Here is a 16,256-nt window from a genome sequence, read left to right on the forward strand (position 1 = left end):
CCCCTCGCCTTACCCTTTCAGTCTCCGCCTGAATCACTAGCCTTCTTAACGATATATCAGACTGGATGTCACTCCACTTCCTCAAGTTAAACCTTGCCAAAACCGATCTCCTAGTTTTCCCCCCAGCCCGCGCCCCCCCCGACCTCTCCATCACGATCAACAACGCCACCATCAGCCCCACCCCGCAAGCCAGAGTACTTGGTGTCATTCTAGACTCCAATCTGTCTTTCCAGCCCCAGATCCAATCGCTGACAAATTCATGCAGACTCCACCTCCGCGACATCTCCAAAATTCGCATGTTCCTAACTCCAGAAACTAAAAAGCAACTCATTCACTCCCTTATCATATCATGACTTGAGTACTGTAACTCCCTCCTCGCTGGCCTACCCCAACACAGGCTATCCCCTCTTCAGTCTATCCTGAATTCTGCAGCCAGACTCATCCACCTTACTAACCGCTCCTTATCTGCCACCCCCTTCTGCCAATCCCTCCACTGGCTTCTGATTGCCCAACGCATAAAATTCAAAATACTAACATTGACGTACAAAGCTGTTCATAACACTGCTTCAAACTACATCACCGATCTGATATCCATTTACCACCCAAAACGTACTCTCCGCTCCTCACAAGACCTCCTACTCTCTAGTTCCCTGGTCTCCTCCTCCCATGCCCGCCTCCAGGACTTCTCCAGTGCTTCCCCCATCCTCTGGAACTCACTACCCCAATCCATCAGACTGTCACCTACCCTCCTCACCTTTAGGTGCCTGAAAACCCATCTCTTCAGAGAAGCCTACCCCGCCCTACCCTAACTGCTGATCTCCTCCGCTCCCCCACCCACTCCATCCCCCACAGCTATTTCCTCCTGTGCCACTCTCCCCTCCCTCCTAGATTGTAAACTCCAAGGAGCAGGGCCCTCGAACCCCTCATGTATTTTATTGTATTGTTACTGTACTGTCTCATGTATTTTCTCCCACTGTAATGTACAACGCTGAGCAAACTGTTGGCGCTATATAAATACTGTATAATAATAATAATAATAATAATAACTCTAGTCCCTGTTCATGAGTGGGAGCCTACCTCTCTCTTTTTTCTGAGAATGTGGCTGGTAATTTACATATTGGTTTTAGGATTTTCCTACTCTTTCCATGCAGAGATCATACCTCGCTTAGGCAGTTGGTTGCACGGGGGGGTTGACCATCATTTGGACCGGGCCCCTGTCTTGCCCTCTGCCTATCGTGCAGTGCCTTTTATGACTACATCTGGCAGGATGGTCTCATATAATTGAGCCCTCCCTGATGGTCCTACTCTGATTGTTGTTGTTTATTGTTCATTTATTTTATTGTTATTAATGGTGTGGCAGGTGTGTTGTTTTTACCTTTGCCTATTTTCGTTGAGCGGTGCCCAGTTGGGGAGTCTCGTGGCTATGATCCCCTGATCATGATCACATGGATCATGCCCGGCATTGTTTCATCTTCCGGTGCTTGTCTTTGGGGGGTCATGGGGCTCTCCGGCCGGCTGCTTCTCGCTGCCATGTGGGTGTTTGTCTCCCCTGTCTTTAGGGGTGACGCAGCTGTGAGGTATCCTCTTATTATTGTTCTATGTTGCATTCTGCATCTTCTATGTCAGATTGACAATGTTGCAGTTTTTGGACCTCTGATGCATTTACTTTCAGTTAATAGTTTGGACAGACTCTCCCGTGCATCTCTCCTCTCTCGTGCTTCCTAATCTACTACCCCCCCATAGGGCCTACCCTAAAGGGTGTATTCTTGTGCACCCTGAAAGGAGTTTCTGGGAAAAATTCTATTAGCTTGTTACTCTCATTCTCCCACCCCTTATATTTCCCCCCCCTTCTCTCCCTTCCTTCTTATCCCTGGCATTTCCTATATAGTCTATATCCATTTTTTTACTCCCAGGGAACCCCTCCCTACTCCCTCTCTCTTTGGTCCATTTAGGGTTTTTTTTTTTTCCATCATTCCCTTTATTCCACTCTTTTCTCCTTACCTTTCTCCCCCTCCCCCCCCCCTTCTCTCCCTCTTTATTAATCTCTTCTTTCTGTTCCTCTGCTCCCCATATCTCCCTTGCTGATGTCTCTATTTCCGTTCTCCCTTTTGCTCTGTTTATTTTTTCTTTTCCCTTTGTCCCCCCCTCCCGGGTGCCCCTTTTTTCTTCTGTCTGTTCGGCACTCCGTATACTTTGGGCACATTGCAAATTGTCTCTTTTAATGTCAGGGGCCTGAGTGTCCCGGATAAGCGTTCCAGATTTCTCCTGGACTTGAAAAAGGTAAGACACAGGTGGCATTTATACAGGAAACCCATTTTCAGGTAAACCATGTCCCTAGGTTCTTTGAGACTTTCTGACGGTACACCACAGTTCAAATCGAAAGGTGTTAGTATCTTACTAGCCAAAACGGTCCCTTGGTCTATCCCCGTTGGGTAGTTACCTGCTTGTCAAAAGTAAGATTGGTCACTTTACAGTGACCTTTGCTAATGTCTGCTTCCCTAATGTGAACCATTTGCTCTTTTTGAGTGGGTTGCTCCCGCTGTTCTTAGACTTTATGGAGGGCTCCTTGATTTTTGGTGGTGACCTCAACTTTGCACTGGAACCACTCCTGGATGTCTCCAGGGGCTCCTCTCATCTCTCTTTTTCCTGTCTTAAACGGTTGAAAGCCGAACTCCATTTGCTACATCTGGTATATCCCACCCCACCGTGAAAGACTATTCTTACTACTCTGCAGTCCATCAAACATACTCCCATTTAGATTACTTTTTTGTCCAACAAAAACATCTTCCCAGCGTTCAGTCGACGCGTATCGGTAATATAATTTTTTCAGACCATGCCCCTGTATTCCTAGAGTTGCAGATAGGGCCTGCCCTCAGTAGTCCTCCATCCTGGCATCTAAATGAAGCCCTGCTTAAGTCCCCTGAAATTAAGGTGACTCTGGAATGCTATCAGAAAGTATTTCTTCCTGAATGCCGACTTGGTTGCTAAGCCCCAAGTGCTTTGGGAGGCCCATAAGCCTGTTCTCCGGGGTACTCTGATGGCAATTGCGGCTAAACTTAAAAAAGAGCACTCCTCTCACATTGCCACTTTATTGGCCCAACTCAGACGGTGAGCGCCTTCCAGCCAGTATTGCCAGGGCAACCTATCAGGATATTTTGAAGACCAGAGAGGAATTTAAATATCTTCTCTTTTACAAGGTTAAACAAAAATTGGCTTGGCCCCACCGCACCATGTATGAGTATTCCAACAAACCAGGTACTCTTTTGGCCCGGGCTCTTCGCAGCACTTGCCCTTGTGCCTTTATATCTCATAATAAGTCGGCCTCCAGACAAACATTTCACCTCAGACTCTATGGCCAGGGAATTTTTTAAGTTTTTCCAGAAACTGTACAACATTTTCTCGGACGGCGCGCGGGAAGTTCCACGAGATATGCAGCAAGCGATACTGTATGTTCGTATATATCTGTGTCTGGTATGCCCAACCTTACCCCCCTCCACTCACCAGGAGATGGAAGCCCCTAACTCAGTAGAGGAACTGGGGGTGGCGCTTTCCCTCTCCAAACCCAAGAAAGCTCCGGGTCCAGATGGCCTGACGGCCTTGTATTATAGGACCTTCTTTGACCTACTTCCCCCCCATATGGTGGTGGCTTACAACTCCCTGGCAAAGGGACAGCCTATACCTTCGGATGCTCTCAGAGCCTACATCTCTCTGATTCCGAAGGAAGATAAAGACCCATCACAATGCGGTAGCTACTGCCCTATCTCATTTTTGAATACTGACTTGAAACTGTTTGTGAAAATCTTGACCGAAAGGCTGGTGCCTCACATCTCGAACCTCATACACAGGGACCAGGCGGGCTTTGTTCTGCTTCAGGAACCACAGGACAACACCATATGTGTTTGTAACATGATTCATGCTGCTAGAACTGCTTCGACTCCGCTTAATTTGCTTTCTACCGATGCCGAGAAGGAGTTCAACCGGGTAAACTGGCAGTTCATGCACGCAACTTTGGCCCATATTGGGATTGGTACATCCATGTTTCGCTGGATTACCTCTTTATACTCCCAACCCTCAGCATCTGTCAAAGTTAATGAAACTAGATCTGCCTTCTTTCCTGTCAACAATGGAACGCGTCAGGATGCCCTCTTTCCCCTTTGATTTTATTTTGATGCTGGAACCTCTTTTATGTACAATTCGAGCAGACCAACACCTCTGGTTTCCGTAAGCCAGCCAGGGAACATAAAGTGGCCGCATTTGCGGATGATCTTATTTTTTTTTCCTACCTATCTCACTACCCAACCTTTTGCAGGCTCTTTGGGTCTGTGGTAGCCTCTCCTACTTCAAAATCAATCTCACAATGTCTTCGGCACTGAATATTTTCACCGAACCCACAGTCCTCAGTCGCCTTCTTTCTCTCTCTGCTGGACCTCAGAATCGAACAGGTAACTGGGTACTAATATCACACCAGACCCTGAATGCCTTTATGAGGCAAATTTCATCCCTCTGCTTATTCATCTTAAAGTAGACCTTCTACAATGGCAATCCCTTACACCGACATGGTTTGGTCAATGTAGTGCGCTAAGGATGACAGTACTGCCATGTATACTATAACTAGTACAAGCCCTTCCCATCAGGCTTCCCATGTCCTTTTGGAAGATTACTGCCTTATTCCGCACCTTTATTTGCTCTATTGGGGGGGGCACGTTTGGCTTTCCGTGTCCTGGCTGTGCCTAAGACATGTGGAGGGGTGGTTCTGCTGGATAATCGCTCCTATTATAGAGCCGTTCACATTGCATGCCTTGCTGATTGGCATTGCCATGGGGACGCCAAGCACTGGGTGGCCATGGAGTTGGAGGACTCGGGGGGGGGGGGACACGACCGTAGCTGCTGAGTCCCTTGCTTCCTGACCTAGTTGCATACCCAACTCTTGGTGCCACTCTTGTGGTTGACCGAGAAGCATTCTGCAACACGTCTATTTCTCCGTCACCTTCCCCTTTGGTTCCCATTCAGGGTAACCTTGATTTTTCTCCAGGACAAGAGGACCCTCAATTGGCCCGTCTTACTACTGCTGGCTACTCCCATTTAGTGGACTCTCACACCCCTACTGGGGATCTTTCTGCTAAAGATTTTATTCGTCTGGTGGATCCCCCATTGAGTTTCTGGAGAGGTCTTCAGCTTTGCTCCTATCGCCTACTCCTGGTATTTCTCAAAAGTTGACTGCCTTTGAAACTCTTTGCCACAACGGTGAACCCTTTTCACCATAGCCTCTCCATCATCTACTCTTCTCTCATCCACCCAGAACCTGATTTTTTCCTCCTTTCCTATATAAATGGGAATTCAACCTGTGCGTCTCCTTTACCTTGTCACAACAGGAAAAGATCTTGTACTTTGTCCATAAGTCTTTTTTGGTCACCAAAGTTCAGGAGACCAATTATATGCGTCTCACACACTGGTACCAGGTGCCATCTAAGCTCCACCGTATTTCGTTGTGGTTTCCTGTGTGTTGGTGCTGCGGAGCAGATGGAGGTTATTTCCTCCATGTCTTCTGGCAGTGCCCTAGGATCTAGCCTTTTTGGCATGGAGTGACTGATATTATCAAACATCTTACAGCTGTAGACCTGCGTGACGATCCGGCCGGCTGCCTGTTGCAACTTTCGGGGAGACCCATCAAAAAATATAAGTCCTCTTTCGCTATTCAGCTGCTTAATGCAGCCAAGGCTTGTATACCTTTACGATGGAAAGACAATCACCCTCCTACCCTCTCATTATGGTTCTCGAAGGTGAACAAGCTTAGGGACAAGGAGAACCTCACAGCCACCCTGTATAACAAGGACCAGATATTTCAGGACACCTGGCTCCATGGCAATACTTTGTATTTACGGAGGCTTACTTGACCGAACTTACTGATTCCCACTGATGTTTTGTCTCTACATGCCTTGATTTCTCAACCTGGGAGGGGAAGCAAATCTATAGGGCTCTTGCTCAGGTTTTCCCATACTTTACATCTTTTCTTTTTCTGCTCCCTTCCTCTTTCACATAACTTTTTCTGCGCTGCTCTATCCTTTTTTTCTGTTCACTTTTGGTTCCAGTCTCTACGGTATTTTACAGCGGGGTTCTCTCCCCCTCTTACTCTCTCCCCCTATTTTATTTTGTGTTTCTGATACTGGCATGGTAATTGCGATTTCCAATTGCTTCTCTCTACGTTACCTTTCACATATTTGTAATTATACAGTTGGCCTGAGCTCTCTATGCTCTAGCATCCTCTTCCTAGGAGGTTATTTAAGTGATTATCCAATGCTATGATTTTGTCCTTTTTGTTGCCTCTCATGTGCCGTGTTCTTTGTTTATGATACTTCACTTTCACATACAAACTCGATGAACCCCTATGGCCTATCTCATGTGCCTGTCTCAAATTTGGTTTGGTTGTACCGGTCTCTCTGTATTCTGGTGAATCTTTCTCCTGGTTATCTTTTACTGTATGTGAATTTCATAAATAAAGAATTAAAAAAAAAAGCTACATACATAAAAAAATAAACAATTTAGAAATTGAGGAGGAAGAAAGGGATACACTGAATGCTGAATTCACTGATTATTTATATTGAATTGGTGTACAGATTTTATATTGGATTTGTAGGAAATTCTGCACAGGCACTACAGCACTTTATTCAGAGAGTGTATTTTGATGAGGAAGGATATATTACATATATACAGTGTACATACATATAGATATCAGTCCAGCACTGCAGCAGCTCTTCTCCTCTCTCCCAACTCTCACAGGCTTGGCTGAGAGCAGCGGCAGCCATTAGCTACTGCTGCTGTCATTCAAAACCTGTGAGCAGAGAGCGGGAGATGGGGCTGAGCTGGGCTGTGTGTCTGAATAGACACAAACAGCCCTGTTTGGGAGTGACCACCATAGGAAGCGGCTTCCTATGGTTGACACTCGACGAGGGAGAGGAGCCAGGAGCTTCGGTAGGGGACCCAAGAAGAGGAGGATTGGGGCTGCTCTGTGCAAAACCATTCCCCTGCTGTCAGTAAACACAGATCAGTCCCTATTGCCTATAGCACTGGTCGAGCAGATTTTTTTCTATTTTAAGACAGGGTGGTTAAACAGAAGACTTCTGTTCAACCACAGTGGCCAAACCTGGATTGAAATTTGTCCAGTCCCTGCTTAACTGGCCACATTTTGATCCATCTATGTCCAGTTTAAAACCTACTTCTCATTAGCATTAACATGCCCCAATACAGGTCTGAGTAGAGACATTTGTGCTGAGGGATATGCCTGTTATTCAGCTATACCAGCATAGAATACTGCATTGTGAGAGCAAAAAACAACATTATTTCTGAGCGAAAATTAAACTTAGGACATTTCCTCACAAAAATCAATCACATAAGAATCAAGTGAGAATACAGGACTATAAAGCAATAAAAAAGTGTAAGACTTCAAATGAGCTTCAATATACCTAACATAATTATGAAAATAAAAACATTTCATGATGTAAAATACATTTAGTAGCATGATTCTTTAATACCTTGCCAGTATATAGCATCATGTATATTAGTATAGCAAACAGTAAGCCTCAACTATTAATGTGGAGAAAAAGGTGTCATGTTTGCCCATATCTCTTGATTGGCAAATGCAAACATCTGGTTGCTATGAAAACCAAAAGATTTCCCTTTCCTCTATTCTGTATGTGCAATGCCCTCTAATCTTATTACACACTGAATTATGCGTGTTCTCCATGAATATGGTCTGTTCACACCTAGAAGTTGAACCACTCTATTAAATGTCAAGTTCAAATGGTTTGCAGGTGCTTTTAGCTCTTTCAATTTGTGTTTTGTCCCTGATTTCAAGCATATTTTACAATGAAACTGAGACAATAATCACTTAGACGCAGACTAATTAATGAAGTAAAGCTATAAAAGTCTATTTGAAGCTGAAAAACTTTCCTTTGACCATTTCTAGTTACCCTAGTTTCAAGTAAAACTCTTACAATGAAGTCCTGTTACGCAGACAGAGGAGGCTTTAATCACATTTTAGATCTAATTAATCCATATTGAACACAATGATTACTGTTGTGTTTTAGGGTGAGGGGTCATAGAGCCTTCTTTGTTCACCCACTGGCTTGTAATCATCAGGCATTGGGATATAATTTTACCCAGCAAATTCAAAGGTAACGGATCAAATGCTTATCATATACTTAACTCATGGTTGTAAAGAATCTTTCCTCCATGTATATGAAACCCTATCTGTCTTTTGAAGAAAACCTTGCTTGAAAGTTACTGATGGGGTTAACAGGTAGAGCTTATATACAGACTAGCTGAAAGGCACAACTATCACTTCACTATCAGCTTCTGGACACCAGATAGCTGCTGGGCAGTGCATATCATTGTACTGTCAAGGAATAACTGAAAAGCATGGAGTTATCCAAAAGAACTTACGTACAGTTTGGAGGAATGTTGTTGTCCTTTGCAGGATGGGTTCTGTCCTGTGTTACCACATTTGTGCCACTTTGGAAAAACTTGAATTTAGATTTGAATGAATTAGAAAATTGGACTATGGGTTTATGGCAGACCTGTGTTGTTCAGGAAGAAGGAGGAATGCAATGCAAGGACTTTGATTCATTTTTGGCTCTGTCAGCTGAACTCAGGATTTCCAGGATTTTAATGTGCTTATCTATTGGCTCTGGGATTCTCGGTCTCTCCATCTGTGGTCTTGGCTTGGACTGTGTAAACATTGGAGAGCGAAGACAGGAGTCCAAAAATCGACTTTTACTTCTAGGAGGCATACTGCTTTGGACAGCAGGTCTGAGTGCCTTGGCGCCAGTCTCCTGGGTGGCTTATGACACCGTCCAAGAATTTTGGGATGAAACTATTCCAGACATTGTCCCAAGATGGGAGTTTGGTGAAGCTTTGTTCATGGGCTGGTTTGGAGGGTTCTTTCTCCTAGTTGGTGGCACTCTGCTTGCTTCTTCCTACTGTTTTATATCTTCTGATCCAAAAACTGCATGTTACACACCTACAAAATATCATAAACAGTATCCAGCTGTAGACTCCAAATACCCAGACCTGACTGTATAGAAAGTGTTTGTTAAAATTAATTCCAGAAACCCTACTAAATTGGGCACCTAATTCATTTTTCTGTTTGTTAAACTAACTGTTCTGAAATCAAACTTTGTTACTATTACCCTGTATCACATTTATTCTAAAGAACAATGGAGATAAAAGGTGTTACTGTCACTTTTCAGGGTTACAACTTTTCTGCTTTTTCCAGAAGACGGTTCTCCCAAATAGTAAATGATTACCTAAAAATCTGAGACATCTCTGAAGCTGTTGATCATACTAAGTGTTGGTTTCCAAGAAAAAAAAACTACATCCTTCTGGTTTTGATGAACACCTGGGTCCCTGGAAACAAATCAAATGGCTGTGCAACAACCTTAAAATGGCATTTTAATTTTAACATCTTACCGATAAACATCATTTGTTGTATGAATGACCACCTTTGATACTAAAACTTAATTGTTTGCTACAAAATCATTCAATTAAACTCATGAGACTCAGCTTGTGTATATTCTTGACAAAAATAATGTGTCTATGCAAAGGGAAAAGTTTTTGGTCCAAACAGAAAACTCTTAAGTGTAATCACATTTTGAAATGTAGCTTTATTATATAGATCACAAGTAGAACTACCACAAGTATGGGCAAAAGTAAATGTAAATAAGTATATAGAACAGTAACTATGTATAGCACTTATTAATGAGCTCTTGAAATACAAGACATGTCTTCTAGTAGTACGTATCAGGAAGCGTTTTACCAGTATGCCATTACTAAAGAATTAGCATTTACAGCTATGCAAATACCCTTTGCAAGGTAACAAAGTGTTAACACATTATAGAGTCTATATGTCACCACTGTGAATATAATTATCTGACTGGAATAAAACCATAGAATTAAGGAACATAAGTCTTTTGAAACCAATTACAGGTGGAATAATTCTAGTGATTCCAATGAGTTACTGTCAGTGGCACAACATTTCTGTCCATGCCTTAACGCATGACTCCCTTTTGACATACCAGAATTTGCATTATATACTTTGGTTCTAATTAACGTGTTTGAGAGAATATAAAAGTTAATTGGGAAAAAATATATTTTGTGATATTTGAGTTAAATGACAACCTGCCAAAGGAAATTGTACTCGGCGGGAAGTGATATTTTACACTAGACAGAATATAGGATTTCTCAAGGAACCTAATAGAGAAATAATGTTCTATTGTTCTCAGTGGATTCTCAGACAGGTCCATACCTACTTTAATGTGGCTAATATTCTTCAAGTTTATTTTATGAGAATGCAAACAAAATAGTTGTATATATGAACTTTGTTTCATACAGAATTTAATAAAAAAATTATTACAATTGGTATCAGGCAAGGGAAATATTTGGTCTGATAATGTTCCTTTAATATAAACATAATAATGTTACACACACTCTTGATATGGTCCTTCTGTTTATCTATATGCATGTGAATTTGTCTGAGTCTCTCTATTTGTCTATCTAAATGTGAGTTTTCAAGTGTTGATATTTGAGTCTGACAAGTTTATGTGTTTTTTTTCTCCTGATTTTCATGTGTGTCTTTATTATTGGCCATGTCCCTAAATCTGAAATATGTCCATATTTGTAACTGCTGCTATGGGCAGCAGAATGAATTGTTTTGCTTCTAAGAAGTGTTGAAGCAGCTGTGATTTTCTTGGCACAGTCTTTCATACGGTCTGTGTTGTCAAACCAGCTGGTGCTACCACTTGAATACTTGTATATGATGTACTATGTAATCACAATGTATTAAGGAGACTGGGACTAATATAAATATAAGCCTGCCATGGGTGACAACCTACTGGCTTCAGTCATGTGGAACAATCATACAGGTAAGAAAATAAGAGAAATCAGAACTTCTGATCTACAAACCTGTTTCAGATCAGTGGCTAAGAAAGTATTGAAGGCACTGATTCAACATGACAACCAGATAACTAAGATTTTCAGCAGGAGGGCAGCAATGGCAGTCTCCAAGGTTTCTCAGTATAGGTTTCCACCAAGATAACAGGAGTATAATTAGACTTTTTTTGCTTTGTGATGGCGACATTTCAATCAGTTATTTCATGATTTTTATCCATTTACATGTTACCTACAAAGTAGCCTAGACACAATGCCATAAGTCTATAACTTTCTGTCAGGAATGGAAGGAAGAGTGCAAAATCTGGTGCAACTCTGCACAGAAACCAAGCAGCTTCCAGGTTTTATTACCAAAGCTTAATTGAGCAAGCTGAAGCTAGAAGCTGATTGGCCACCATGCAGAGCTGCACCAGATTCTGAATGCTCCAGTCTTAGTAAATCTACCCCACTGGGTGTTTAGCCCTGATGCATGAGATCCTGATGGTATGGTGTGGGGGTAAAGTGACATGTGCACCATCCAGCCCCCCTTCTCCCTCTAGCAACCTGTTAAACTCTGTGACTGCTGTGGCTGGACAGTGCATAAAGCGGTGAAAACATTTTGGGCAGTATGCCCCAGGACAAATACATTTGTCTCTGGGCATGTGAGCAGGGTGCAGTGTGGTGTGGTGTGTCGGTGAACAGGGATCACACAGAGGCCGAAATGAATGAGAAAGGAGTATTATAAAAAGGTACAACTAGGCTCGACAGGTAGGCACAGCTGTCCGGAACCACCTATGAAACTATAGCAGCGACAGCAACTGCAATGAGCAGCAGGAATGCGGCCTGGCCGGTCCACAGCCATAGGGAAGGCTTCCTAAAGCAGAGGATAGGCATAGTCCCTGCACTGTCCCTACTCCTCCTTTCACTCACTTGAAGCACTTTCCCTGATAGAAAGGGAATTTCTTCTAGACTAACCTCTCCAAGAATTAGTATCAAATCAGGGAGCCAGTGTCTTAAATAAGCACTGCCCTCTCCAGCGATGGCTGCGGAGGTCAAGCAGGGCACCGGTGACCAATCGGACAGCTGCTCCCCTGATAACTGCAGGAAATAATAGGATATAGGTTCCTCACACCTTCTTTCCCCTTCTGCATTGCCGCTTGAATCTAGCGCCACCTACAGAGGGGAGTACAGGCTGCACCTGACTACAGGCGCATACTGCCTAAACATTAGTACCACTCAGTGCATCATCTAATCCCATCCAGCCATAGCAGCCTACAGCCTTTCAAAGAGTTAACAGGCTGCTGCCAGAGGAGCTGGACAGTACGCATGTACCTTCTGCCCCCATCTAAATGTCAGGATCTCATGCACCAAGTCTAAATATCCAGTGTGTATGAGATCGAATTTGGAGGATTCCAGCTTTGTTCCCTGCCTAGCACCGTGACTGTACCTTTTAATCTCCAATCACCCAATAAGGGCACCCTCACACTTGTGCATTGCTCTAGGTGCTGTGCTATTCTTTGTGAATGGCACCCCAATGCACTGTACAGTTGAGTGCAACACACAATGCAGCACAACACACATACCAGGTGTCATAGTGCACTGCATTGTGGGTCATGTGTATTTTTGATCTGTTGTGTGCACCCCTATGGGTCATGTATGTTTTTTCATTTGTTGTGGTACATTGGAAGCCTATTCATAATTAATGTGCTGCCTTTTGCAATGTGCATTAAGGCGTGAAGTAATATATGTTAATGCACGTTTTACTCACATCATTGGTTTGCTGAAGTGTCAATCAGCCCCAAAATGCTAATGTGTGCATCGTATTACTTAAAGGATCAGTCCACTCAAAAGTGATATTGTAGAAAGATTGAGATTGTTAGGATTATTCTTGTGTTGCCTTCATATTCTTCCCTGCTCTTGATACAGGTTCTGTTTCTATCCACCTACAAGTGTTCCAGGTCCTCCTGTTGCAGACCTGAAAACTCAAGTATATGTATATATATATATATATATATATATATATATATAAAATCATAGGAGGTATAAAAAAACATATGGTGATTTAATATGTTAAAATTTACTATACACAAACTTTTTTAAATAAATGTACAGAAAGACCTATGAAAGTGATGGGTCTTATGTTGCACACTTTCAACACATGCATCCTTCTGTGTGTGTCACAATGCAATGCCTATTTTCTGGTATACGCCTGGGATCACATCTTCCTGTTGCAGTAACTTGCACAATACTGCAACAAATGCTGCTGCACCATGCATCAGCTAGTGCATTGTGTTCCCGAGGTGAGGTACAGTTAGGGCTTTTGTAGGTTGTGTTGGCAGCCAATTAAAAATGAATGGACCTTTTTAACATAATGCACGTTAACTTGTGTAAATGTAAGCGCTCTGCACAGGTGTGATCCCATGTTTTTTAACAATTCGATTTGCTAAATAATTAAAATTTCAGGTGTGAAACAATTGATTTTAGAGATCCACAAGGTCAAAATAAAGATTTTTACCACAAAAAGGCATATTTAAAAAGTGATGCTATATGAGTGTAACACTGCATTAATATTGGTTGCAGGATGTTAATTAAATGGGAAGCAGGGTTCTATGGTTCAGTTATCCAGAACTTGGATTCTGGCAGCAGGAATTCTGCACTCAAATAAGAAGTGAACACACTACATTTCCCAGCAGAGCTGGCAAAGGGACAGAAAGGTATACATTGAGAAGCCCAGGAACTCAACAGGAAGGAAGTGGATGGTGAGAGGCAGGGGACAAGTTTGTGTGTGGAGAAGGCTGTGTGGAACTCTGGGGTTCTAGACTGGATCGGGCTCTTGTCATAGAAAAGGAAAGCAGGACTGCAGACCACTGGTAATTGTGACAAGCAAGACCGTCAATCCTACAAGCAGGCGAATTATAGCGCTGTCATTAGCATAGCTTCTTAAAAGGACCAACAGAACACAAGGCCCCCCAACAGAGAAACTGCCTCTTACGCTGCAAAGGCTACAAACCAGGTGAGAAGGTTCCATAACCCAAATCATCACAAGTTACAAGTGACTGTGCTAATATTAATTGTTCAGTTCAGTACACCTTACACCACAGATTATCACATTGAGACCCAGACTGCCTAGCCCATTCAGTATTACATCCTACTGCTTTAGTCTCACCAAAATCCTGAAACCGCATGTCTCTGGCTACACCACATTCCCCCTGCAAACAGGATAACTCCAGTGTATCATCTCAAGCCTCTTCCAGCCTCAAAGGAACTTGCTTCACCAAACTAGTTCAGCCTCTGCTGAAGTCTGCTTCCGTCCCTTTCTTCATTTTTAACAAATTCTTGCCTTCATCCTTTGTGTTAAAGAGGCCTTACCCAGTTTCAACATCACTTAAAGGCAGAATCTTTCTGTGGCTATACAATCTTGAGGAAATCTTGCTCTTACACAAAAAGTGGTCTGAACCTTAATGTGCACCAACTAGGTCCCCATCAAGTGCGCAGATGATTTGTCACCATTCTTTTATGAGATACAAAAAGGGGACATTACTGCTTACAACAAAAGTATTCATCTCAAGAGTTAATCCAGTTACCAGCAACTGAAAGCCCAAAAGTGAGTTAGCCTGACATCTTGATATTCCCAAGTGAGCTGAAGTGAACTATCTCAGAATCTGGAATTGATGTTTAAATTCTGATCCTGCATGTCATTTGGGCTTGCTTAAAGTGATACTGTGCCTTATTACTTTGTTGAACCTTTTACTGTGTTTAATATTTCTTTTATGCATATCTACTGTTTTTCTTGCTGTGCTTGCACTCTTTATACTGACCTCAATACAGTTAGAATATTTCCTTAAGAGGACACTTTAGGTCAGGGTCTCTCAACCAGGGTTCAGTGGAACCCTAGGGTTCCTCCAGAGGTCGCCAGGGGTTTCTTGAGCAATGAGCAATTTTTGCCTCTCAGATAAGTTCCCACTGACTCCTTTGATCTTTTTAGCAGTCTGTAAGGGGGTAATTCTTCCCAATGACCACAAGTGTAAGAAGCATTCTTACCTCTGACTATCACACTAATGCATCATGAATTATAGATAAAGTCATATTTAGCAGGGGTTCCCTGAGACTGGAAAGTTATGTCAAGGGTTCCTCTGCGTTGAAAAGGTTGAGAAAGGCTGCTTTAGGTAATAAGATAAATAGCATCATATGGAACGCACTGCTGCAATTTGTGGCCTTGCTGAAAATTAAAGTGAAAGCTCCTAGGTAGGATCAGGATATTCACTCACAATGTCTTCTCACCTTATTACTATATTAAACAATCCTTTATATTAACAGTGATTTGGGTTCCTTTATTTCTGGCACTCTCCAGTCCTCTCCTCCCCTCATTCCCCTGTAAAGGAGTAAAAAAGTGCAATAGTGCTTTATCCCTTTAAAAACATTTATTTCTCCATTTGGCGGATTGAACACTCACATTATAAACTTAAAACTAATACCTTGTATAATGTACAGAAACCACCACTGTGTGGTGCTCACAAGTAGGTTTTAAACAACCTAAACCCAAGGTTTTGTCACTAGCCTATAACAATTCCCTCAGCGTCATCTATTAAAGCCCAACCCTACACATTTTGTCACCAATCATGTGACTTCCTAAGAGTCACTTACAGTTTGAATATGATAGTTGATGCTGGAAGTATAGAGAAAGCTGCAGAGTACAGGGAGAACACTGCTACTTCACTCATACTGACCCTATATAGAACACAGAATATAAAGAATGTTAAATTGAGTAAACTTATTAACATTTGCATAGTTTCTATGTATGGGCCGGTGATGGTGAATGTTCCATGTGACGGAAAGCACACTAGGTTTTTGGGCTATGCCAGGCAGTGTGGGTGGGGCCTACTGCACCTGTGCACTAGGGGTACCTTTTCCTGAGGGTGCGCTCACCAATGTCCAGGATCAGGCAGGAACTGCAGACATGTGAATAGTGTAACATTAACCACTTGCCTACAGGGCACTTATACCCCCTTCCTGACCAGGCCAATTTTCAGCTTTCAGTGCTGTCACACTTTGAATGACAATTGCATGGTCATGCAATACTGTACCCATATGCCATTTTTATCATTTTTTTTTAGACAGATAGAGCTTTCTTTTATTGGTATTTAATCACCTCGGGGTTTTTTATTTCTTGGTAAACACGCAAAAAGCAAATGAAAATTTTGAAAAAAAAAAACTTTTTTTCTTAGTTTTTTTATAAAATTTTGTAAATAAGTGATTTTTCTCCTTCACTGATGTGCGCTAATGAGGCTGCAGTGATGGGCACTGATAGGCTGCACTGATAGGTGGCACTGATGAGG

General features: G+C 42.5%; 1 protein-coding gene across 1 annotated transcript; it reads left to right on the forward strand.

Annotated features, from left to right (window-relative positions):
• Positions 1 to 8,355: 8,355 nt before the first annotated feature.
• LOC149469206 (claudin-24-like) lies at positions 8,356 to 9,557 on the forward strand. Its single transcript, XM_089669677.1, has one exon. It carries the CDS (start codon positions 8,416 to 8,418, stop codon positions 9,076 to 9,078), a length of 663 nt encoding a protein of 220 aa, XP_089525803.1. The 5' UTR covers positions 8,356 to 8,415; the 3' UTR covers positions 9,079 to 9,557.
• The last annotated feature ends 6,699 nt before the right edge of the window (positions 9,558 to 16,256 follow it).

This window comes from Staurois parvus, unplaced genomic scaffold, assembly GCF_062004578.1.
Source record: "Staurois parvus isolate SC_StPar_1 unplaced genomic scaffold, SC_StPar_1.0 ptg000080l, whole genome shotgun sequence".
Classification (NCBI taxonomy): domain Eukaryota; kingdom Metazoa; phylum Chordata; class Amphibia; order Anura; family Ranidae; genus Staurois; species Staurois parvus.